Here is a 26,203-nt window from a genome sequence, read left to right on the forward strand (position 1 = left end):
CGGGACCCCCCGGCCGGGCGAGGGACTGACCCAGCAGCAGTTTCTCTAAGTCATTTGATGGGGCGCTTCCAGCATTTCCATCAAGAAGGTGTCGATGGGTGTGTCTCCTATTAGCTTGAAGAAGAAGAGGTGCTCCAGGCATTTCAGGCCGATGGACCGGAGGGCTGGGAGGCGGAGCAGGAGCTTTGCAAACCTGGGGGACAGGAGACATGGCACAGTCAGACACCTCCCCATCTCCAGCCCTGCTTCTGCCCAGCTCCCCAAAGCTCAGAAGGGTTGGGAGTCAGACACAACCTCCTGCTGCCAAAGACACGGGGCTACACCCAGAGCTGTGCAGAGAAATCATTAATTATGTCCCCAGACTTGAAGATCAGGCAGCCACGGTGGATATCCACAACAAACAGTGCTCATAGCTGAGCTGGGAGGGTAAAACAAGAAATGAAAGGTCAGCCCTGGACTGGGGTGCACCACTGGTTTGGTGCATGTGCATCACCACCCAGTGAGCACCCTGAGGTGCTCGTGGGGTCCCCACACCACAGCCACGGCGAGGAGGCACCACGGGGCCAGCCTTGGCACAGGCAGAGGTGCAAACAGCTTCAGCAGCTGGATCTTTGGTCAGGGAAAAGGGCAAGCAGCCGGGAAGGGGATGGAGGAGATGGTGAGTGGCATTAGCTGGCACTTGGCTTGGCGATGTCCCTTTCCTGCAGGCACTGGGCACCTCCCAGGCAGCTCCACCAGCCCTCACTGGGGCTGCTGGCCATCCCCAGCTGCAGCTGAGCCCTGGGGCTGCTGGCACAGCAGAAACCTGGCTGACAGATGGGCTGCAGGCACCTCGGGGGTGAAGCCAATGGAAGGAGACAAGGGCTTTGACACACAAGTTGGCAGGAGCCCTGCAAACCATCCAGCACACAGGGTGCTCCCCTTCTCCAGGCCCAGTACGGAGCCCCAGCGGGACAAAAGCCCTTTCTCCCCAGCCTGCCCTGCCTGGAGTAGATGCTATCAGGTCACCCCCGTGATGCCAGCAAGAGCTGACAGGCAGAAGGACAGGCAGGAGGGTTGGGAAGAGCCAGGGGGGCTGGGGAGAGCCAGCAGCACTGCAGGAGCCAGCTGGGATGGAGATGAGCCCAATGGATCCATATCATTGAAAAGCTGCTGTGTGTTGGGCTCTGAGGGTGGCAAGAGGCTACAGAGCCAGGAGAGAGCCACCAGCTCCTGCAGGGTGCTTTGGAGCACCCTGGGGTGGCCCCACTCTGCCTGCCCATGCCCTGGGGTGCAGGCAGCAACTGGACCTCACCTCCCAGTACCACCTCCTGGTACAAAGCCTTGAGTGAGTGATCCCCACACAGGAAAAAGCCCTTTAATGGCCAGGAGTGTAGTTATTTGCTGTTCCTGCTACAAAAAGCAGGGCTTGAACATAAGCAAAGACCCAGAGAGAAGGGGACCCTCCAGAAAACACACACACACACATAGAGACATGCACAAACACACAGATATTACACATGCATGCACAATTCTCTCTCTCTACTTTTTTTTTTTTTTTTTTTTTTTTTTTTTTGCTGAGCTGGCGAGAACGGCGGGAGCAGAGCCAGGAAAAACAAATCAGTCCTACCATCCCATTCAGGAAGTTTCACTTTAAACCAAACCAGATGATGGCTCCAGCCCTCGGATATGTTTAACTGTGAGATAACCAGCCCGGAGCACAACGTGCCAGGGCTGGGAGGGGAGAAAACAGCCCTGATTCCTGACTCCCTGCGGCTGCTGGGTGTCACGTAGGAACCCCCTGGAGCAGCAGGGGCTGCAGGGGGGGAGCATGGGTGGGTTTTTCCTAGGAATGCCTCTCTCTGCCCTGCTGCTGCAGAGGAGTTCTCTTTTGGTGTTTACATGGTGCTCCCAAAGCTCTTGCTGGCCGGGGACTCTGCTGAAGCCCCACACTGGAAGGCACCTGGAATGGTGGGAAGGCCAGTGATCCCACAGCGTGGAGAGGGGAGGGGACCCATCATGGCTCGAGCAGGAGTTTGCTCAACCACAGGAAGAACTTGTTTCCAGCCTCAGATGGTGATCACATTGTGCCATGAGACCAGGAGGATGGAGAGAGTTCCTGAGAACTTTGTTGAGCTCTTGTGCAACTCCGGACTCCCAGCCCACGAGTTAACCCTCCCGAGCCACCTGGGATTATTCCACCCCTGCCCTGCACCGTAGGAGACATGGGGTGAGGTCAGCAGTGCCCGGTCACGGCTCTCAGGACATCCCTCAGCATGCAAAACCTTTAAGGTCACCAAGGAAAGGTGTGGGGATCACACAAAGAGGTCCCCAGCCCAAGGTCAATCAAAGCCAGTGAGAGATTAAACTCCAGAGCTCCTGGTGCAGCTTCCAGACTTAAAACACTCCCTTACACATCACTGAGCATGGAGGCAGAGCCCAGGGGAACTGGTTTGAACTGGTGGCTCAGTGACTGTGCTCAGTCATGCACAGCAGCTTGGCGGTGGTTTGGGTGATGAAGAGCAGGGCTGTCCCTGTGACAGTCCCCTGCCCACCCCCAGCCCAGCCCCTGTCCAGCAGCACGTGCAAGGGCACCACAACCTGTCTGTGGATACCAGGGAACAATCCAGGAGAGCTGCTGACCATGACTCCCAAGGCAGCTCTCCCTGTTCCAGGCATGGTTGGCTGTGAGCACAGCTCTTCTGCTACACCACAACAACCAAAGTGCAGGCTCTGGCTCTGCATTTGCTTCAGAAATGCATTTTAATAACACTTTTTGGGAGAGGAGTCAGCTTGAGAGTTGGCCTGGGGTCCACACAAACCACCTGGGGGAGGAGAGGTAACCACCCCTGCTCCATGCACTGTGCTCATCCCTCACTTCCCCTCCTCACCACAACTCAAATGCACCCATTGGCACCTTCACCCTCACTCTCCCTGCCACAAGCCAACCAAGAACACCCCAGAAGCCACTTAACAACCCATCTTTCTTCATCTGCCAGCAGAGTGGCACCCAAAGCGGGGAGGGAGGAAGGTCCAACATTACTTCTGAAGGCATGATCTGCCCACTGCATTCACTGCTGTGAGAGCTTCCTTCTTTTTATCCAGACACGCAAGACCAGGAATGCAGGTGGGATGCAAATCCCAGTTGCTTGGGCTGTTTTTCCCAGTATCCACGCACCAGTAGCAGTTTCCAGTGCTTTGCTTGCTTGCTCAAAAAACTGTCAGTAACTTAACTGGCAGTTGCCAGCTTCAGGCTGTAACTGGGAAAATGCGCCCACTCAGCTCTGGAGCGGTCCAGGAAAGCATTCCTAATTCCCCCTCCCATTCCCAGCTGGATTGGGGGAGGCGGGGAGGGGAGAAAAGAGCATCAATTGAGGCTTTCACTTCCCAGCAATGATGCTCATCTGCCACCGAAAATTAACTCCATGTGAGTCTTATTTTCGCTGTGGTTTGCTCTCCGTGGTTTCCAAAAGGGAAATGATACCCCCTTCCCACATGTGCTCATCCCACTGCTGCGGCCGCGGGAGCCGGGGCTCCTCAGGTCTGCCCACCTTGTCCTGGCTGGGATGGATTTACTGGCATGGGAACAAGGACCTCTCTGCACTGCACAGGGGGATTTTCTGAGGGTGTTCACAGGCAGAAATGAGGGGTTTATCTGCAGAGAATGCTCGCTCTGAGCAGAGCTGGGAACAGAGAGCCCCAAACGGAAGGGACTCAGCAGCTGTGTGCTGGTGCGACCCCGAGGACATCCCTCAGGCCTGCCCCAGGATGCAGCACCCTTTGCAGGGGGTTTCCCTGGGGTGTGAGGCTGCAGGAGGAGGGGGCACAGGGGACTCACCTCCCGGGCTGGTCGGGGTATTTGTGTTTGCAATAAGCCTCTAGCGACGCGTACACCTTCTCCCGCAACGCCTCCACTTCGGCCGGGTTCGACAGACCCTTCGAGTCTGAAAGGCAACAAAAAGACCATCAGCCAAAAAATCTCCAGGCTTTCCAGGCAGGCAAGGACCCCCCATGAGCTCCCCAGCTCCCTCCATCCCGCTCAGCACCACCAGACCAGGGCAGAGCGTGGATGCAGGGTGTGAGCCCTGGGTGTTTGGGGCAGTACCAAACAACTCCTGGGGAGCATTCGAGCCCTCAAAGGTTTGCCTTGTGACTACAGATCTGGTTTATTCCGCTTCATATCCCCACCCCAACCATTTTGGCTCATTCCAGTGGTCCCTCATTTGAAGGGTTTAAGCCCCCCTTAAATCCTGGGCTTGTGGGATTTCTCCCTCCAGCACAAGCCCTGAGCTGGGGCTAAAGGAGAAGCCCCGGCTCTGGCAGGTCCCCTGTGACACAGCCAGGATCTGTTTTTAGTAGGGTGAAAGGGACAGTCAAGAAATCGATATCCCCAAGCACATGTGCCACGGGAACCTCTCCAGATTCCCCTTCTTTTACCATATATGGCTAATCCCAAATTACAGACAATAAATTACTGGTGATTACAAGGAGGGCAGGGAATAAAAAAAAAAAAAAAAAAAGCCAAGAAGAAAAACAAACCCAAGAAACAGCAATAAACCCTGCTGAAACGGCCTGGCCTGGGTTTGGTGGGAAAATCCAGGGAAGGAGCCGTGCTTGGGCACAAACTGTGCTCCTGAGAGGGCAGGGAAGGGAGGGGAGGGGTGGCTGTGGATGTGGAGGTCTATCCTTGGCTTCCATTTGATTTTTTGCTCTGGACTGACCTGCTCTAAAATAGAGAGACACCCTCTGAGCAGAGCTGTGCAGGTATGTGCAGGCTGCCAGCTGGCTCCTGCTGCACAGGGATTTGCTCCCCAAAATGCTGGAGACAAGCCCTGGCACTGAACCTTCTTCTTCCCTTGGGCAGCTCGGGCCAGGGGGGAAAAGCGAGCAGCATGAACCTTCCTGGAGTCTGTGGAACCAAGCAAACTGCTGACAGATGTTCAAGTTCTTGTGTATTTTATGAGCACGTTTCATGTCTTTCACCCTCTCCAGGTCTGCGAAGGGCTTTTCCAGAAACACGGGTAATAAAACCCTCTGGATGATGAGATCAGGAAACAGAGACAACAATGTCCGTGCTCTGGCACTGCTCTAATCTGTACTTTTCTCTTAAAGGATGTCTACATTCAATTTTGCTTCGATTCAGGGATAATTCCCTCATGCACTAGAACTTTCTTCTCACAGAGTCACTCTAAAAGGGGGGCAAGCTGAGAGGATGAGGGGGAATGGCTGTAAACTGAAAGACAGCAGGCTTAGATTGGATATTAGGAAGAAATTCTTCCCTGTGAGGGTGGTGAGACACTGAACAGGTTACCCAGAAAAGCCGTGCCTGCCCCTGCAAGTGTTTAAGGGCAGGTTGGACAGGGCTTGGAGCAACCTGGGACAGTGGAAGGTGTCCCTGCCCATGACACGGGGTGTGAAAGGATGAACTTTAAAGTGCCTCCAACTCAAACCACTCTGTGATTCTGTGAAAGGGAGGAATGGATAAGAGCACTGGGACAGATCCAGATCCACCCCTGCCCTGCACAGGACATGCCTGTAAGGTGGCAGTGCCTGTGCAGCACTTAATTCAGCTTTCACCCTTGCCTCTCTTCCTTCTTGCCCTGTCCTTGGTAACGGGGTGCCCTCAGCTACTTGCAGTGGAGATTTATAGGGAAGAAGAGGTGCCAAAAGGACAGAGCATCAGCCAAGAGGGCACAGGAGAGAAGATACAGTCATGTACCAGGGTTGAAGAGGACAATGGCTCGCAGGCAGCCCAGCTCTGTCTTGTCCATCAGCATGTCTCGCATTTTTGACACGAGTTCTGTCAATACTCTGCAAAGGACACAGAAATCACAGGCGTCAGTGTTAAAGAGAAATGAGAACACCCAGGTGTCAGAGCCAGAGTGAGTTCCTCTGGTCACAGTTAACGAAGCCAGGGGATGGTGCTCGCTTGTACCAGCTGAGGATGTGGCCTCATCTTCCTCCTCTATCAAAAATAGCTCATTAGGAACACCAATAGTTCCCGTGAGGTACAACAGGGGCCATAAAAACTGGCTTCATCCATTCACCGAGAGGTTTTGGCACCTGAGAAAGCTGCCTAAAAATAAAAAATAATAATAAAAACCCACCCCAACAGGTACCTAAAAGTAATTTCCTCTGCCGGTAATTTTTATTGCTCCCTTCGCTCCTACCGCAGGTGCCGGTCTTGAAATATTTTCCACTGATTGCCCAGTTTTTCATGTTAGATCCTGCAGGGAAGTCATGATCTTGCACTTATGACCTCACAGGAACAAATGATGTCACCCAGGTCTGAAGAACAATTTCCTTGCAAGGCACAGCACCAGAGGTGATTTGCTTTCGACTAAGTCGCCTCAAGACGAGTGTCAGGCAGAGAAATCGGCATTTCAGCGGCGTCTGGAGCCACACTGTGGGTCAAACACCCTGGAAGTCTGGCTTTAAAACACTTTCCCAAAGCCTGAGATTAAAGAGCCCTCGGGACACGCACGTGGAACCTGCTGAGTATTTTTGGTGCCTTTTCATTGTGAAAATAAAATCACGTCTTGGTCCAATTAAAGATGAAAAGAAACAATGGAGTGGCCTCCTCGTAACATTAGAAGGCATCTGGACCCCATGAAAGAGGCTTTGATTTGCACTGGGCAGCCTTCTCCCTGTTCTGGGCTGTTGGGTTTTGCAGGTTTAAGAGGAGGATTTAATGTTTTGGCCTGCAGCAGGGACCACAACACTTCCATGCACGCCATGGGATGGACACCCTCACCCTGGGCTCCTCCAAGGTTGCAACGTGGGGAACGGAGGCAGTTTGGTGCAGAGACAGAGATGGGGATGTCCAGGCAAGGTGTTTTGAGGTGCAGTCCACCCATCCATCCATCCATCCATCCATGCATCCATCCATCCTCCCTCCCTCTGCCCACCTGTCGAAGATGGCCCCGACGCCAGCGCTGTGCGCGCTGTTCCGGTGCACGTGGAGCCCGGTGGCTAAGAGGATCCCGTCTTTCACAGCTATGGAGCGGTGGGAGAAGGAGGCAATTAGGAGCTCATTCCACCCTGGGGAGGAGAGAACAACCAAGGCTGCGGGTTAGAGCCACCTCAGCGGGTCTGGGAATCCGAATCACCTCCCCAGTGCTAAAAAGAGGAGGAACGTGCTGGAGGAACGTGGCTGGATGTGGGAAGGGAGAGGGGAGCCAGCCTTTTCTTGGATGTCAGGGAAGGAAAAAACCATTAAGAAACAAATGCACTAAAAATATAACGCTAATAAGGGAAGCAGTTTCCTCTATAAACCGTGCAGACACGGCAGCAAACAGCTCTGCCTGCTCCTCTCGCTGTGAACCTCCGTGTGGGTGTGGAGCCCTGTGCTCCCCTCTGCCCTCACCCGCTGCCTCCCAGCACTTCCACACCTATCAACGCTTTCTATCACTTAATTGGGCTCATTTTCAGGCCATAACAGGGCAGGAAAGTTCATTCACCATCATTCAGCTCTGTAAAAGGGACCAGGAAAACTCTGTCTTGTGGGTTTGCTGCTTCTGCCGTGTAAATACTGGGAGGGATTGTGTCTGCTCTCTGCACCGGGGTGTCCCACATCCATGACTGCTCCATGAACTGCTTCCATAGCTGCTTGGAAACCAGCTTTTAGTCTTATTATCTGCTGGACATGTTATTTTGGGATATAGGAAACACATCCTCTGAGCCCAGACCTAGTTACAGGGAAGGGAAGGGAGATGGAACCTCCCCACCTTCCAGCTCCCCTTCCCAATCCAACACCTCTTTAAATTCCTAAATCCATCACAGGCTCAGTTCAAGAATGCCTGAAACAAAGCCACGACCAGAGGACGTGCTGCAAAGTTTGAAGGGTGGAAATTTTGGTGACTTTCAACCAAGGAGAAGCATTTTTGGGAAGAGAAGACGGTTCTTCTGCAACACCGGTCACGTGGCTGATTTACCCAGCCAGAACATGTCCTGGAGTTCAGAGCACAGGGCTGCCTGGCAGGGTCCAGAAACATCAGGATATTTGGCTTTGGTGTCTTTTTTTCCCAGTCTGGAAAAGCAACACAACAATCCTTCACCCCTCCTGCCACAGGAACACGTCGCGTCTCACTGACTGGAATAAACACAAGGTCCATGTGTGCTGTATTTACCTACTGCTGCAGCCATGGGTTGTGCCATTAGAAATGTTGACAAGGAATAAAGTTCACTCTTTCCTAAGTGGCCACAGGATGTTTCCACCCCAATCACGGGAACGTTTATTTGGCTATTTACTGGGTGAGGCCTGGCACTTTCACAGGGATTGCAACACTGTGAAACCCAAGGAGAACGGAGGAGAAGATGTGGGACTGCACCAGGAGCCTGAAGAAACTGTGTTCCCTGGATGAAGAGGAACTCCCAGAGCCAGACCCACAGGAAGGTGCCAGGGGTGCCTCCCACCAGCCATCACACACAGACCCACGGCAGCTCCGCATGCAGCTCCAACCAACAAAAACCAGAGCTGGCTCACAACATCCATTCCAAGCTGGGCTTATTCCAGGGAAGGAGCACTGAATTAATCAACATCCTTCAGCTAAATTATTCCCATGTAGAGCTGGGATGTTCCAGCTGAAACGGGGAAGCTGCTTCTACATGGTCCTTTCACCAGAACATCCCCAAAGAGCTCACAAAATAGAGACAAGCAGGAAATATTAGGTGTAACCACAGGCAGAAAATTTGAGTTAAGAGACCAAAGAAGTCTACTCCCAAGATTTTTGCATTTGAGCCCAAGCTCTGGAGAAGCAGAGCAGATTTCTTCAATTTGTGTGACTCCTTCCTCACCACACAAGGTGGCTGTGCAGCCTCCAGGGATGCTTTGGCTCCTCTGGGATAGGGAAGGCACCTTGGCAGCGCAGTGACCATTGTGACAATCCACCTCACTGCCAAGTTTCCCCACCAGCCCTACAAAACCAACTGCAGCTGCAGAGATGTAATGCTCAGCATCCTCTGCCAGGCTGAGAAAACATCAGGCTATTCCTGTCTCAGCCCTAGCAAGCTTGGAAACGAGAAAACAAGGGGAAAAACAGGCTTAAAAAGTCAGGTTTCCTTCCCCTCCAAAAAGCTCAGAGAGGGAAATATTTTTAAATGATTCAGGATCTGAGGAGAGCTGCTGCCAGCCCATCCAGCACTGCTCCTCCAAAGATGTGTGCTCCACTTATTTTGCCTCCCAGGATGCATGACTGAACCTGACTGACGCTCTTAGCTGAATTTTAATACCTTAATATTTCATGGGCAGCTGTTCTCAGCAGGCCGCTCTCCACACTCAATAATACATAGAGCCACTGGTTAAAAGACTTGGGGGAGGTTATCTGAGGCCCTGGCAGAGACACTCAGAGCAGGGAGCCCACTGGAGCTGCTGCAGGTGCTCAGCAACCTCGTTCCCATGGGGTTAGAGCCACCATGAAATTTGGGATGTGACGGGGTCTGCAGCCCCTCTGCTCCTGCCCATGGAGTGGCCCCGAGGGGGAGAACATCAGGTCAGGAACATTCAGCTTCCATTAGCTGCCCTCTAAAGAGAAAGGAAAACCCAGAGCTGTTGTTGTGGGTTTTGGTCCCTCTTCACAAAGGGAATCTGGTCTGAATCCAGCTCTTCCCTGAGATATTTGAAGGAAGCTCTCAAAGATTCCTGCAGAGATGCTTCCCTGCTCATCCACTCTCACGAGAGGCTCTAGAGACCCTCTTCAAAAACACATTTCTGTACGTTCCATTGAGGGCCTGGAGCCAGCTCTGGCAATACTGACACCCACAGAAAAGCCAGAGGAGCACCTTCACCAAGGGGTTGCAGGAGTTATCCTGGGAGGGTGCAGGACCTGGCCAAGTCTGCAGAGAGAATAACCCCCCAAAAATTTTCATTCCCAGACTACTAGATGAGCTGTGACTATAAAAATCCCCTTTCAGTAAAATAAGTGGAAAACACACACCAGCAAACAGTGTGACTTAAACAACCAGACACTCTTGAGGTCAAGGATGTCAGAGAGGTTCTGAGGGTAACGGGGTATCTGTGTGTAGGGTCAAGGTATGGGCTAATAGTCAATAAAAAGTTGCACAAAGTTTAAAGATTCGTGCACTTGGGCTACAGTCAGCCTTAAAAAACAGAATGGCAGCTAGAGTTGGTGTGGTGGGAATGGGAAAACACTGATCCCATCACCTTCCTACCCTAGAGTCCCTACAGCTTCTCCTGAAGCAACCTGGACAGACCTTGGACCCAAAGAGTTCTAACAGTTCCTATGTTTTGTGTTGATGTGAATACCTTGCACTTGGTCCTTACAACACTCTTCTGCCCAATTTCATGGGGATTTATTGGGGGGACACACATTTTCTATGGTAAAAAGTCAGAATGCTGCCATCAAGGTGGATCAGCAGCATCTTCTCTACAGAGACTCGAGGTCAGAAGGGTGCAGAGAGAGGAGTCACACTCTGCAGGCTTCTCTCCTCTTGAATTCCCTACAAAAGTGAATTTTGGGGAAACAAGAGGAACTTTTAGAACTGCCAGGGACTTCAAAGTCCCCAGCTTACAAAGAGCTTCATGCCTAAAACACATCCTCACTGAGCTCTGCTCTGATTTCTTGCCCTCCACGATCTCTGTACAGCAGCAGGGGCTTGAATTCACTCGATGGGGGAAGACCCTTTTTACAGCAAACTGCTTTCCACCTCCCAAATCCTGCAGCCCCCCTGCTGCACAAGGAAATTTAAAATAAGCCCAGAGAATTTTATTTTCATCTTGGTGGGTGGGAGAAGGAGGGCGATACAGTTTTCTCCCCTTTCTGGTTTTAATTATGATCAAACATTTTAGCTGGATGAAATTTCATGGAGGCCCAAGCCCACTTGGTCTCTCAAGTCTCAGTAGTCTGGGAGGAAGGCAGAGTGTTAAGTCTCTTGGTTTAAATCACCCAGCACCCATCTCTGAGCCCCTCACTCATGAGAGATGAAGCCAGGCCATTTTTCAGCTGATTGGCAGCTGGTGCCACGTTCTGGATCCCATTCAGCAACACGTGTCCCTTGGGGCTTTTTAAATCCTATTTAGAGATTGAACGGTCAGAGGCTGTTACTCAGAATCAGTTAAAGGCTTTCAAAGCTGCCAGGACCTAAATCTAAGGGTAGTACCTGTCCCAGTGAGCTGCAGCACTCCCATCCCACTCACCTGCTCGGAGCAAGATGACCTGGTCGTCCAGGGGCAGCTCGGAGAAGTGGGGGATCCTCTTGGCCCACTCCACCAGGGTGAAGAGCTGTTTGTCTGCTGCCTGGCATATGTTCGTCACTGGATCATTGGGCTGCCAGGAAAAAGAGAATGGAAAGGCTTGGAGAAGGCAGAGCAAGGAGAGGAGAGGCTGGAGCAGCAGCTGAAGGGGCTTTCGGCCTCCCTGCCACCCCCGAGCTGGATGTTATCAGTCACAGGGAGAGGAGGTGATTTGGCCTCTCCACCATATGGGTTTTAATAGTTTTTAGCAAGCTCCAAAGCGGGAATTGGGAGTGCTGAGAACCAATATCCATCACACTGACTGATGAATCAAAGGACCTCCAGCCCAGGGAAGGGCAGGCTCCCCATGCCAGCATCTCCCAGCTCGATAAACCAGCACCAGAGGGGGCATTACAGAAAAAAAGAGAAAACCCCTTTCCTTTGAAATATTATCCAGTAACAAAAACCATCTGCTCTCAAGGAGGACAGTCAGCCTAAACACACCAAATCCCTGTTTAAAGGAACTGCTAACAGCTCAAGTGGGTTTGTGATTAGGAACTGGAAGAGCCTGTCTAACCCTGACTGAGGCAGAGCTCACTGGTACAAGTGTGTGTGTAGGGTTTACCTCTCTGGACAGGGATGTATGAGCCCTTCCACATCTCCCACTGTAATCCCTGCTGATATCCAGCAGCCTGGATTGTACAATTATTTTTCTTCCATGTCCTTAAAAGAGCAGTTTCCAAACCAGAAGGAGCAGTGTTTACTTCACCCCTGGACTGCAGGGGGAACGGGGTGTGAATTCAGAGGCAGAGCAGACACGACCACCAGTGTAACCTCTCCCCCTGCAAGGCCATTCCTCACCACTTTAAACCTTCCAAACCCAGGCTGGACAAACAAGGGTCACGCTGCTCAGTCACCCTCCTGCCCCCCACAGCCTTGCCCCAGACCCTGGCCCAGTCCTCTCTGCTGTGCCCTGGCAGCAAACCCAAACTCTCTGCCTCATGGCCACCATCTCCCATTCTCCAGGCTTAAAATAACCAGGATCTGGCAAGCTCAGGGCACTCGCCTTTGAGGTATTTTCAGCTGTTGCGTGCAGAGATGGATGGGCATGGGCTGGCACTGCTGTGGGGATGGGCCCCCCTGCTCTGCCCCTCTCCAGCAGCTCCCAGGGAGCTGAGGCTCTCCCCTGGGGAGGGAGATGTGAGCAGGGATGGGGCTTTTACCTGGCAGAGGGAGAAAAGATGGGATTTCCCTCTGGACAACAGGAAATTGCTAAACTGGGTGTGAGGAGGAGGTGTGAGGAGGAGCTTTGCAGGGTTGTTTTGCTGGAAACACAGGGAATGTTGGCATTTAGAGGCGTTTTCAGGAAGGGTGAGAAGGAACACCTGTGGTGCAGCCTATAGGAATGTCTCCAACCTCAAGCCATCTCAGTTTGGTCAGCTGGAGCAGCCAGGTAGAGAAACCCAGCATCCTGGCTCCTGTGGGATGGGGATGGAGCCCTGTGTGCCCCAGAGGGGACATGACCTATGGGAGAGCCCATGCTCCAGCACAACCTGACCCAGCATGTGCCTGCACAGCCCCACAAAAGGGGTATTTTAGGCAAGGAAGATGTTTTTGCCAAAGCTTTTATCAGGGGTGGCTTCTGGGCAGGTTGTCACCTGGGACCCACAAGGTGGGCTGCAGGTGCCCCGGCCCAGGCTGTCACTGGGGGTCTTTGGGCAGCACAAGATGTACCCAACCTCTGGTGCTCTGTCCAAAGCCTCAGCGAGGGGCCCAGCCTTTAATTACACCTCAGATGGCAATTCCTGGAACCACCACGGCACTTCCCGGAACCACCACGGCACTTCCCGCCAGAACTTAATCAAGGTAGAGTGAGAGGCAGCTAAAAGTATCCTCCCTGCAGATCCAGAGGGCCCTGCCTGGGCACAGAGGGGCTGGAAACCCTCCCTGTGCACGGAAAGCAAATCCCCTCCTGCAGTAAATAGCAAGGGCAGGGTGCTGGAGTGTGACAAAATGAAAGGGCACTTGATCCTCTTGGAAAACTGGAGCTTGGGGACATCTTCCAGAAACTGGTGACTTGGAACCAGACATCAAAGGCCAATTAAGAGCTAATGGGGATAACACCTCTCAGTTACACACTCTGCCTTTCAGAGGCCAGGAGCCCATCCACGGTGGTGCTTCCACCACAGGAGCACAGATTCCCAGCAGCCAGGGACATGGGGCAGAGGAAAACCCATCCTCACTGTCCAGGGACAGGTACCTGCTCCAAGAGCAGCCAGGGGACCATGGCACAAGGTGACAGTCACAGGCATGAGAACATGTAGTGACAGGACAAGGGGGAATGGATTCAAACTGGAAGAGGGTAGGTTTAGATGAGATATTAGGAAAAAATTCTTTCCTGTGAGGGTGGTGAGGCACTGGCACAGGTTGCCCAGAGAAGTGGACCCATTCCTAGAAGTGTTCAAGGCCAGATTGGACAGGGCTTGGAGCAACCTGGGCTAGTGGAAGGTGTCCCTGCCCATGGCAGGGGTGACCTTGAACTTTCCAACCCAAACTACTCTATGATTCCATGTGGGAGAGGAGGGTGTTAACTCGTACATCACCCTGTCACCTCCATCCCAACCTGGCACAGCCAGGTGGAAATGTCCTTGCAGGTTACCAGAAGCATTCCTTGCAGATGGACTAAGGTGCAGAGGCACAAACCAAAGGACCCAACACACCAGGCTAATAGCAAACAGCTTGTGTTTTACCCCCTGTCTATCAGGGACTCGATTTGTCTGCCTTTGCATCACCTGGGCTCCCAGGGGAGGGCTGGGAGGACGGTTCCTCCTCCATCTTCCCTTGCCTCATCCGGTGGCCTCGTCCCTGGGAGCTGCTGATCTCATACATCTGCTAAACCTGCTACAAATGTCACCTCAGCGGCAGAAGCCGCCTGACAATAATAGGGCATTTCAACAAGCCTCCTGCTTCTATTTAGATGCAACACACATCCTTGTTCACAGTAATGCGTGCTGAATTATGCAGGAACCAGCTTTCAATTTGCTACAAGAGGCTGAGGAGACGCAGTGCCAGACGAAGCCATTTATTTCAGCTCGCTCTCTGGGGTTTGTTTTCAAGTCAGCACAACGCTGGCTCCAACTCCCCTGAAGTGTTTTTAATCCTGAGAGCAGCCAGAGCCTCTCTGAGCCCCTCACTAACTGCTGCCTCTTCCTCCAAAACCGGAAAAGTCCCTTGCAGCTTCATGGTGATGGGACCCTCCTCTCAAATGCAGGTGAGCACCACACCCTGTATCTGATTCTGGAGAGTTTCACTGAGGAACTGGCTCTGTCCACATCAGGAAGCCTCGAGTGTCCAAATCAGCCCTATCCATACCACACTCACTGAAAAGCCTCACCTAAGGGATCCAGCCATAAGGTGTCCTTGCAGGTGAAGGCCAAAAAGAGCATCCCCCAGAGCCAGTTAAGACTTAGGAGCAGCCTGACTCTGAAATCTCTTGTCCAGCCCCACCAAGCAGAATCAGTCATAGAATGGTTTGGGTTGGAAGTGACCTTAAAGATCATCTCATTCCATCATGCCATGGGCAAAGATGAAGGTATTTCTGACTCAACCCTCCAAGCCTCATATAAAAGAAGACATGAAGTATTATTGTAGCAGAACATAAATACTGCAGAGCCCTTCCACCTGCTAGAAATAGCTGCATTTCATCATCTCAGCCTCACAGACACCCAGCAGAGAGCATTAAGAATTGCACCAGACCAGGATGCTCCAAGCCCTGTCCTATTTCCCTGTCATCTCTCTCCTGTTTACACAAGGTCCTGTTAGAGCCCAGATGCTCCAAGCAGGCCCAGTCATAATGCAAGTTTCTAAACGGGAAAGAAACATGAAAGCAAATCTCTAGGCAAATTTGTGCAGCTTTTCTCTTCTCAGAGCCAAGCAGCTGTGTAATTCTGCCTCTGAAAAGTCACACCCTCAGTTTACAGCTCTTATCTCTCTGCACTTCAGCCACGCAGGTCTGTTTATTGGCTCCATTGGACTCTGAGCTCTTCAGAGCATGGAGTGTCTTTCTGCCTTTTAGCACTGAGGGCTGTTAATTAAAATAAAATCTTCTCTGCGAGCCCTTCTAATTACGCCTCACAGTATCTGTGCCTTCCCTGTGGCTGTGGGATAGAACAGTACCAATGCTGGTGGCTGCTGGGTCTGCTTTCCACGTGCTTCCATCTGAGCTCACACACGGAGTGTACAGCAGAGGCAAGGAGCTGCATTTCTGAGCTCCTTCTTCTCCCACAGGACAACCCCCCCCATGCCCCAGGCTCAGGGCTGTACCCATGGTCAGCCTCTCCTGATGCCCCACAGCCACCCCTCGTGCCCCAAGTGGGCAGGGGCAGGAGGTGCCTCACCGAGCTCGGCGTCAGGCCCATGTTTGCCTCGATGTAGGTCTCTGTCTTTGGCTCCACAGCGAGTTCAGCTTCCAGGATCTTTTCCACAGGCATGTCCTCGTTGGCGCTACTTGTCGACTCCACCTCGTTCTCGTTGCGGTCCTTCCCCCGCTGCCTCTCCTCCTGGACAGCTGGAAGGGGACAGAGGAGGGACAGTGTCACTCTGGGCTCCAGGCTCCATGGAGCTATGGGTGTTATTTAGCCATGAAATCCCAGAGCATCCTCAGACCTGCAGGATCACACAGACATCTGAGGTCTTGCTCTCCCACCAGTGTGGTCAGTGGGTCTCAGGATTGGGTTCAAGGTGAGGTGAGGTTTGGGGAAGACACCAAGGCAGCCCCAGCCTGAGAGCTGCTCCTTGTGTGCCCCCCTGGGAGTGTGGCAAGGGAGGATCCTGCTTGGACCTGGCCTCTGCTGGGAAAATCCCATTTTTGCAGAGGGGGAGGCCCTGGAAAAAAAAAGGTTAAAGACAAAAAAAGCAAAGGAAGCAACATGGCAAGTCACCCCAGGAGTGGGAAAGGGATAGCTGAGGTCATACAATAAGGGAATACTAAAGAAAAGAGAAACTGGTCAGTTAAAAGCACAAATCCAGAGTTCAACCATCTTCTGAGGCTGTTATTCCCATTGAGGTCATGTCATGCACCTCTCTAGCTCCCAGTGATGCCGAAGGCTGAGCAGGGCTCCGTGGCAGGATGGTGCTCCCGTGGGACAGGAGCTCCATGCAAACCACCACCCTGCCTTTGGCTCGGGGCAACCTCTGAACAGACAGGAGAGACCTGTCCCAAATCCTGTGTGGCAGGAGGAACCTCGCCAGAAGCTTGTCACATGCTGATGAGTTATGTCTGAGCAGCACAGAGATGAAAAACACTTATTAGATGCTAATAACATTATTATTAATGACCTCCCTTTGAAACCAGCACACACTTTCCCTACACCTGGGAAGGAGCTTTATGCAGTTACAGTGGGAACTATCTCCTTCTCCATCATCATGTCATATACCCTAAATCCCACACTCTTCCACACACTGTTGTTTCTCACAGTTTGTTTTAGCTCAGTCTACTTGAGAACAGCCCCAGCAACAGGAGATCCATCACTGGCCATGAGAGACAACTCCCTGAGCTTGCCCAGCTCTTTGCTGAGGACTGAATGACACACTCAGTAAGGTAAAAGCCCTGCTATTTACTGACAATTATCCCAACACTTTCCCTCTCTGCTGAATTTGAAGCTGGTTATGTGATGTTTAGGGAAAGCAGCAGGGGCACAGCATTATTTGGGGGAAATGAGAGCTGTCTGTAACACAAGGAGGCTTTTTAGGCAATCAGCGGGTCCAGCTCTATGCCAAGTGCAAAAATAAAACCTGCAATACAAAACTCATTCCTTACAAACCAGGAAATTAAGACACATGCTAAACGAGCCCTATATGGATGTTGATCCCATTAACCCAGCTCCTGGGGCTGATTCCCACTGCTCTCCCTCCCCTCCTGCAGTGCTGCTGTTTGCTGCACGTCAACAGTGCTCACACTCCTTCCATGTGAAAGCTGTCATGCAAAAAAGCAAGGGGTTATTTTTTGCAAACTGCTCTGAAGTTTATGGGCTGCAGAGGCTCCCCAGGCCCACGTTACGTGTTCTGCTCTGGCTGCCAGAGCCAGGTAAGCTGCTGCTGTCAAGGGCTCAGATTTGTGTCGTGGCTTTTGTCCATCTGGCTCTTGTCTGGCACGGATTCTTCTTTTTCAGGCCAACATAAAACCCTGCTTAAATTTCACCCCCCACCCCTACTCCTGCTTCTTCAAGCGTCAAAAAGATAGAAATTTTTCCTTAATGTCAACCCTTCTTCAACAGCACAGATGCACCAAAACTCCTCTGGGCACATTAGAAGAGATAAAACACCTACTAAATAACAGAAAAGCCTGAGAGAAAGGCAAACCCTCAACAAATGGGATCTTACAAAATGACTTAAATGCCAAAATTCTGATGCACAGTCACAGCAGGTCTTAAGGATAAAGGTGCAAAGTTGGTTCCTTGCTCTGAGATCAACCACCTCCATCACTTGGGGTGTCAGCCCCAAAAACTCACCCTCGTGCTGGACAATGGGATTTGTGGGAAAGCATCACAGAGGTCTGGGGAGACAGTGGCTACTTAAAGCCTTAAGTAGCAAATCTCAACCTCACCAAAGCCAACAGCCACATTCTTGGCACGAAGAATCAGAGACACTTCAGGGGTTATAGGAGAGAGAATCTTACAGTCCATCACGACAGCTCTGGCCTGTGATTAGGCTGAATCCAGCTGATACAAACGACAGACAGAAGAGACAGATGGGAAGAGATTATACACATAAGTAGTTATTCCTATTGATCTCTGCTTTGAGCTGTTACACCAGAAAATTGGTGCTACATCTCGCTGGGGAGCTGGTCAGGGGACAGCTGACTCATCCCAGCTCAGCCCCACGCAATCCCAACACTCGCCCCGTCCCAGCTGCCTGAGGTAGCAGTGACACCCCAGGCAGAGCAGATGGTGTATTCCCACCCAGTATCCAAAGATAAACCCAGTTCTTGCCGGGGAGAGCATTACCTGCTTTGCTACCCCCGTGTTTCCAAGCCCAGCCAGCCTCCTCCAAAGGCAGGACCAGCCTGGCGTCACTTTGCCCATCCCATCCCATCCCATCCCTGGCTCTCTGGGCTGCAGGAAAGCACTGGCTGTTTCCCAACACTGAGCTCAGAGACCCTGTTATCCCCCCTTCCCCCGAGGATGATGCCTCATGCACAGGTCTGCACCAAGGTGTGCACCTGCAGCAGCAGGTGACTGCACTACGTGAATCTCCGCCGCTCCTTAGGTGTTTGTGAACCCCACCTGGGAATGATGCAGGACACCTGCCCAGCCCTGGTTGATGGATGCAGCTCTCAGGGATGCCTGTGAGGCTGTTGACTCAGTTGTTTTCTCTCCCTACAGGCAGCTCCAGCAATGAAGTGATAACAGCTTCATTCTTCATGTGTGCAACAGGTTTGCTCCTACCCCAGCTCTGTGGTTGGCCTTGGGGTACACATGAACTCCACTCCAACAATCATCTTACTGTCACCTTGTTCTTCCAGGTGTGGCACTCCCAATGTCCCCCTTTAGGATCCAGAGGCTGAATTCAAACTTTGTGTCTCCATTTTCCTAATTTAAGATACACCTTGAAGCATCCTACGGCTCCAGGGGCAGAAAGCCCAACAAGTTGTCCTGAAAGGTGAAGGTATTTGCAGCTGGCATTCAAGACTCTGGGATTCTGTGGGTTCCAAGGACTTTGTTTCTTGAGATGTAGGGAAAAAATAGCACACAGGGCAGAGGAAGGAAAGAAGGGCAAGTATTTTTTTCTTAATCATGAAATATGAGATGTTTGTATGAAGGAAAATCTCCAGCAGTGAGGACACCGCTCACCATAATGATCTAGGATCTCATCTCTGGAGTCCACTCCCCCTTGAGATTAGTCAAATAAACCACACTGGAGATGACAAAAATACATTTTTCAAATGGACTTGGTGTGGGAACTGGGTTTCTTTGTGGGTTTGTTCTTTATAGTTTTAAAGAGAGGAATACAAATGTGGCAGCTGCATGGCAGTTTGTCTGGTAATACTGAAATGGGAACACCTCGTTCTTCTTGGCTTCCCAGAAGTCCTGTACATGGGGATGGATGGTGCTCCATCCCTGTAACACAGTAAAATTTAAAAACCAGAATCATTATACCATTTGGTTCTTGTTGCTTCTGCTGGATTTCCCTGTGCCCCCCCCCTCTGCACTGTGCCCTCCTGCTTTGCTGTGTGGGTAAAGAGACATCCAGCTGCTGTCCAAGAGAACCTTGGGAAGAGGATTAAACTACAGAGTGCCTGTGATTACAAGGCACTTGACAGCATGACCTCTAAAGACCTTTCCAAACCTCAGCTGGGCCCTCCTGCTCTTGCTGCAGTGAGATGGTGATAAGGAGGTGAAGGGCTGGCAACACATCCCGCTGCTGAGAGCAGGAGGAGGGAAGGGCTGGCAAGGGCTCTGCAAGACCAGTGTGATCATCCTGACTCCCATCACACTCAATTCCCGCCTCAGCAGACAGGTTTGTCTGGACAAACCACAGGGTTTGGCTCGGATGGATGCAGGGAAGCCACGGAGAGCAGCAGGTGTCCCTGTCCTTTCATCTCCCTCTCAGACTGTGGGTGTTAGAGCCACTCTTAGGACTGTGCTGTTCCCAACAACGCTGATTTTTCTGGTCATGAGGGTGGCTCAGCATTTCATCAACAGCGTGGGCCTATCCAAAAAACGGGATGTGAGCCAGGCATTTTGCTCGCTGCATCCCAAAAAAACACTCTCCTGCAAGGCAAAGCAGCCCCAAGCCGTGGCTCCCCCAGCCATGCCATGTTTCCAGAGCTGAGCTTCCCTGCGCTCTCCTCCGTGTTCACGGCCGTGCCAACGCTTTTGTTTTTCTTCAAGGAGACTCGTATGGCTGAGAGCTTTTCCAGTCTGATTTTCTAAGCATAAGGGAAGCATTTGAACCTTGCAATCCATTTGAGGAGAAAAAAAAGATGTTGTAGTCAGGGAGCTCGGAGAGGCGGCCCCACCTCCTCCAGCTATGTCTGAGCCGAGCCAAGGACAGAAGCCTGTGTTTTCCGTGGCACCTGATGAAGAGGCTCCCGTGTTGTTCTGCTTGATTTGGTCTTTACTTGCCTCATTTTTCATCTCGAGCTTCTCCAGCCCATCTGCACTTCCCCAGGCCATGGTACAGCAAGACACGGAACCCCGTGTGTCCAAAACGCTTCTTGGTGACCTCTCTCTCTTTAGGATCCAAAGTGTCTCAGCCCATGGGTTGCAGAAGAGCCTCAGCTACTGGGTCCAGGGGCTGATGTGCCAAAATGCCAGACCCATCCTCTGCTGGTGTCCACATCACACTGGCCACCTTGTCTTTGCTCGTGTGGCAGCATTTGATGGCTAAAAAAGCAAGTCTGAGTCCGTTGCAAAGTGACAACCGCCCCAGTTCAGGTGCCCAAACCAAGCACTGTGGGTGGTGCTCATGGGGCACTGCACTTCTGTACCAAAGGAATGCTTACAAAGGGAGGAAGAGGCCCAAGGGAGGCAGGATTTTCCACAGGGCAGAGGTGTTTCTGAGAGCCCCCACGGGCAGGAGCATCACAGGTTTGAGTATTTGCTGGGATAGATGTGGAGGCTACAGCAGCTCTGTTGACCACCCACATGAATGCTTTCTGGGATGAAAATCCATCCTTCCAGGAGCACCAGGGTGGGTGACTGGGGAAGGATAATTCACTCCCACCAAAAACGGACTGAATGGGGTTTTCTCTGGGTGACACACATACAGTGTCTGGACTCCCTGGGGTCAGGGAGCCTGTCAGTACATGGGGAAGGCATCGATGCCTCCGAGCCCCAAACCCGCTCAGTCTTCTCCCACCCTGCAGGTGGGTGGCTCGTTATTTCTGAGGAGCTGGGTGGGGGGTTATTGGGGATTTCCATTTCACTCACAGTGGAATTTATTGGCCTCTGCTGCCTTTTATGAAGCCACATCTTCACTGTGGATCATCAGCACCTTGAAGTGCTTATGCCTGAGGTACCTGTTTGTATCGAAAATGCCACGACAGCTGAGGAAACTAATTCAGACAGCGTTTCTTCTGCTCTGCTTTCGTGTGTCACCTTTTTTTTTCTTCAGAGGTGCAGCTTTCTGCTACTGTAAACAACCTCAAAAGCTGAGACACGTGAAATAAACGGTGGGGGTTTTTTTTCCAGCATTTTCAATTGATCACCGGAATTTTTTTAAGGAACGCAAAATACCACTGTGGTAATTAAAAAATATAACTCTGGAGTGTTAAAACGTGGATTGAAACCTTTGCACGCAGTTAGTTCACATGAGGAACAACTCTGGAAAGCAAGAGCAAAAATCCCTAGCTCACTTCACTCTCCAAAGCCAGGTACTGAAGTATAAGCAAACAGCAACATTGGCAAAGGAGAGAAAACCATAAACCAAACCCTTTTTCTCAACCCAGGAGCATCCTTAAAAACAAAAAAACAAACCCAGCATCATTTAACCAGCTGGTTTAAACAGCAGCACTTTAAAAGGATATAAGAAACAAACTCATTAAGCTGGAAGACATTTTCCATTCCAAAATTACTACTAAAAATAACTGTGCTCTTGAACTCTGCCCCTCCACTAGGCTATGGCCACTTGCCTGCTTTTACATTCAGTTGGGCAGTGGGTTGGAAACCTGAATTCCTGCTCTTTCTCCCCAGACCCTTTTTGCTCCTGTTGGTCCCAAGGGATGCTCCAAGAGCCAGGATGGCTCCAGCTCCAGGGGGTGCAGAGGGAATGCACAGCTATGGCAGGGGATTGGGCACAGCTCAGTGAGAGACTGTTGTTAGTGCAGCAGCTGAGCTCCAAATTAGAACAGGGGGAATCTACAGTCCCTCTGGACTAAGTGACATATCTAAACAGCTCCCTGGAGACATGGGAAGGTCTCCAGACTGTGGACTAGAGATGCTGCAAGTCCAACCTCTCCCAGGCTAAACCCCTCAGCTCGACAGCAGTGCAAGAGAGAGGGGGAAAACCAACCCACAAACACAGGAGAAGGGGCAGAATTAACTCAGGCTGTGAAGTTTAATGAAGCCTTGAAGTCAGAGATCAGGTGTGCAGCTGGACAGATATCCTGGGTGCTCAGAGCATGGCTCTGGATCACGTCCCAGTAGCTGGTGGAGACAAGCCACGGCCGTGCTGTACCCGGGCCACGCTGTCAGGGTACCTGCACCCGATTTAGGAAGGATGCTGTGCAGCCTGAGCCACAGGTGCTGGAGGAGAACAGCTCTGTGGTCTCCACACGGGCTACGAGATGTGGAGATGGTGGAGATGGTGGAGATGCATCAACACCCACTGTACCCAGTTGGCATCAAACCCAGCCCGCCCAGCCCTCCGCCCGGCCCGGGGGAGCCCCGCCGGCAGCCCGGCAGGTCCCGGGAGCCGCGGCTGGCTCGGCCACGGGAGCCGCTCACGTCCGGCAGCGCCGGGGGTAAGCAGACGGGCCGGAGCGGCGCCGGGCCGGCCGGTGTGCCCAACGCCCTGACTGCCTGTGACGCCGTCCAAGCGGCCGGCGGGAGCATGAGAAAGGGCTCCTCGCTGGTATTTCCTGCTCGCCGGGCGAGCCGGCGGCGCTGCCAGCAACGGAGGGGCCGGGACCTCCTCACACGAGACGGCGACGGGCTGCAACGCGTTTGCAGCCTCCGATGACCCCCTTCACCTCCGATGTTAACCCAGCTAACGGCACTGCACACAAGACCCCTTCATCCCAAGACCCTCGGTGTTTACTCCCTCCTCTGCCTCCCTAACTCCAAGGCAGTTTCCACTTTCCCCCCCTCTGAAATCCAAGGCTGCTGATCCACAGACACCTTAGACCCTAATGAGTAACAGATCAAGCAGGGAGAGTTCTGCTTCTGGATACAAACAGCCTCCCCCACAACAATAATAATAATAATCCCTGCATTAGTCAAGATCCTTGATGGTAATCTTAATTTTGTTGACTATCCGGTATTTAGTGGGAGACAGAGTATAAAAACCAAAGCCTCACACAGCTGGCAGTAATTCATAAGGGAAAAATGTTCCCAGTTGCTTATTTATTATAGCTGCAATATCTCAGAGCCGTGAGGCTCATTCACCATGAACTATCCTGTATGTTTTTAACAGGGAACAGCAAGAAGAGATGCACACAACAGGAAGAATCTTCTGCTCCTGGAGGCTTTCACCCCTTTAAACCAAGGCTTGTAGCCCTGAAGCCATTCCTGTCCTCCCAGCAGTACCTCACAGCCACCCTCTGCCTCTCACCTCCCTCATGCTGCTGCTTCTACCCTGGCCAAGCACAAGGTTCATCCCTCTGGGTCTGCTCTTGGCATGTTCACCTAGAGACCCCCCAGCTGTCAGGATCAAACCCTTCCAGACCTTCATCAGCTGCCCAAGAGGTCCTGTTGATTTTACTTCTCTAATCCAATTTCTCAGCTGAGTAAAAGCTCCTTTCCTTTTACTCTCTGGCACAGGTTTTTGGGTACGACTGTGACCCTCATCCCTCTTCTTCCCAGCATCACCACCACAGCTCTGCCTCTCATCACAGCCACAGTACTCACTGTAGAGGGTTTTACTGTACTTCCACGACATCCAAGTACCTTTGGGCTACAAGAGAGATACTTCCCAGCAGGAATCTGCTATGCCTTTATGCAGCTATAAATTAGGTCTCCAGAGCAAGATATTTTACAGGGAAATGAGGCCCATTACCCTGGCTCTGTTACTTAAAAGATACAACAGTTTATGCTAGAGGACAGAAAGCCAGCTATGTTGCATTTAGGCAAAACAAATTAGCAATGCAGGATTTAGCCCAAAACTCTTCCCCAAAATAGAGGTGGGATGCAAGAGGACTGGTGTAAGGACAAGGACAACATTTCTGGCTGGCAAAGTTGCTGGGAAGCAGCAGTGAGCTGGGATGGCTGCAATGGGAAGAGATTTTTTCTTTTTTTTTTGACAAATCATGTGGATATCACACGTGAAACTCAAGAGTTTCACTCAAAACCAAAGCTCAGCAAGATCCAACTTCTGACTTTCAGCTCCAGGACAACACTTGGACATCTCCACGAGGCACTGAATTTTTAGGTTTATAACAAGACAGAGCTTTATTTGGAGACCAGGGGAGTTATTCCAGCTTTCCCTACATGGGGATTATGCCCCAATCATCTACTGTCTGCCAAATCACCAGCTTCCTGCCCTTCTCCAACGCTGTCCTCACCAGATCAGCCAGCACTGCCTGAGCGCACTTCTGGAGTTACCAAGATCCCATCTGTCACCCTTTTAAATAACTGTCTGATCGTTATGAATTCATTTGCTATTCATTGTGATAATGTTAATCAAGATGAATTAATAGAGTCCTCCTACTGTACGCGCTCCCTGGGGAATTCCACCACCATTTAGAAGTTAATTAATGGACCCGTAATTTGAGCGGTGCTGCCCATGCAATCACCGCTAACGGCAGGCACAGCGCAGGTACCTGCTCACAGGATGTCACTGCAGGCTGCAGTTACAGCACTCCTGCTGGTTTTCCCAACCCTGCAGACCTTGGCTGATGTCCTGGGGGCTGAAGGAAGGCTCTGGAGGCAATGTCAGGGGAATGGGATGCTCCACGTTTCTCCCCTGAGAAGCAAGTGCTGCTGCTGAACACACAGGAGACTTCTTGGCTTCTTTTTAGTCACCTGAGTCTCCCACAGCTCAGGTTTTGGATTAGATTTTCCTTGTCCTGCTGCACATCTCCCAAGGGATCCAGTGCTCCCCATGTCTCTGCCCCTCTGCACAGCATCCAGGGCAATGCCAGCCCCCACACACACCTGCACTGTCCCACTCATCCTCATAGGCACTCTCTGAATGCCTCAGCCTCTCGATTTAAGATCAGAGGTCTGGTAGGGCAGGAAGATTTGTTCTGAGCACAAAGGGTTAAGCTCAGCAGGACCAAGGAGGTCCCCTGGGTGCCCCAGCAATCCCCCCACACCTCCAGCACAGACAGCTTTGACATCTGATGACTCTGCACGTCGTGGGTCCTTGGGTAACCCCATAAATCGAGGGTGGCAAGGTCTGCCCAACACTCAGTACAGCTCCAGCACTGCCCCATTTAATCAATGCTCCAGACAGGACTAAGTGCTCTTCAAAGGGACCCAGGCTGGAGTTCTGCTGGCCACAGGGACGGTTTTATCAGCCTGTCAGAGAGGCAAGTGTGGCTCTGAAGATGTAAGGGGAGAAGGCAGCAGAGAACTGGGGTCATTTTCACGTCATGTCTGGTAAAAGCCTGTTCTGCCAGCAGATTAGAACAGACGGAGTCAGCATTTAAAAAGAGCACTTAAAAGAGGCACTACCAGGGAGGTTTAGATCCTAAATTTAAGTTCCAGTGAGGGGAGAGCTATATTTTATGAGACTGAATTTCTTTCTTCTTCCTCATGAGAAAAAAATCAGATACTGGACTGGGAGGTGAAACCCTGGCACAGGCTGCCCAGAGAAGCTGTGGTTGCCCCATCCCTGGAAGTGTTCAAGACCAGGTTGGACGGAGCTTGGAGCAACCTGGGCTAGTGGAAGGTGGCCCATGGCCCACCCATCACCAGGCACCACTCTGGGGCTCAGCGCTGCTCTGGAGCCCACGGGAGGCCCTGGCTGTGGCACTAAAGCAAAGTATAAACGCGACACACACACACCTTTGTCACCCCGGCAAGGTGACGCTGCCCCAGGTGCCCACCGTGACGCCGCAGGCAGGAGCCTGACGGAGCCTCCTAAGGAAGGAAACATTCCTGCAGCACCCACGGGTGCTGAGGGCAGGCCAGGCCTTACCTTCTCTCTTCATGCCCATGGCCAGACACTTCTGGTAGCGGCAGTACTGGCAGCGGTTGCGCTGGCGCTTGTCGATCAAACAGTCCTTGTTGTCGCGGCAGGTGTAGGTGAGGTCCTTCCGCACCGTGCGCTTGAAGAAGCCCTTGCAGCCCTCACAGCTGTAAACCCCGTAATGTTTTCCTGTGGGGGACGAGACTCGGGTTAAAAGTGTCTCCTCCTCCCCACACGGAC

General features: G+C 51.9%; 1 protein-coding gene across 1 annotated transcript in view; it reads right to left on the reverse strand.

Annotated features, from left to right (window-relative positions):
* The window catches only part of RXRA (retinoid X receptor alpha), a 34,193-nt gene that overhangs the window by 2,337 nt on the left and 5,653 nt on the right, over positions 1–26,203 (reverse strand). The window contains exons 3-9 of the mRNA XM_018074344.3: positions 25,973–26,152; positions 15,568–15,737; positions 11,135–11,264; positions 6,888–7,020; positions 5,699–5,790; positions 3,818–3,923; positions 31–193 (exon numbers count right to left, since the gene is read on the reverse strand). Coding sequence (XP_017929833.1) covers positions 46–193; positions 3,818–3,923; positions 5,699–5,790; positions 6,888–7,020; positions 11,135–11,264; positions 15,568–15,737; positions 25,973–26,152 — 959 coding nt within the window. The 3' untranslated portion in view covers positions 31–45. The remainder of the gene's footprint in view (positions 1–30; positions 194–3,817; positions 3,924–5,698; positions 5,791–6,887; positions 7,021–11,134; positions 11,265–15,567; positions 15,738–25,972; positions 26,153–26,203) is intronic.

Source organism: Manacus vitellinus, unplaced genomic scaffold (genome assembly GCF_001715985.3).
Source record: "Manacus vitellinus isolate BGI_N305 unplaced genomic scaffold, ASM171598v3 scaffold_27_pilon, whole genome shotgun sequence".
In the NCBI taxonomy this organism is placed as follows: Eukaryota; Metazoa; Chordata; class Aves; order Passeriformes; family Pipridae; genus Manacus; species Manacus vitellinus.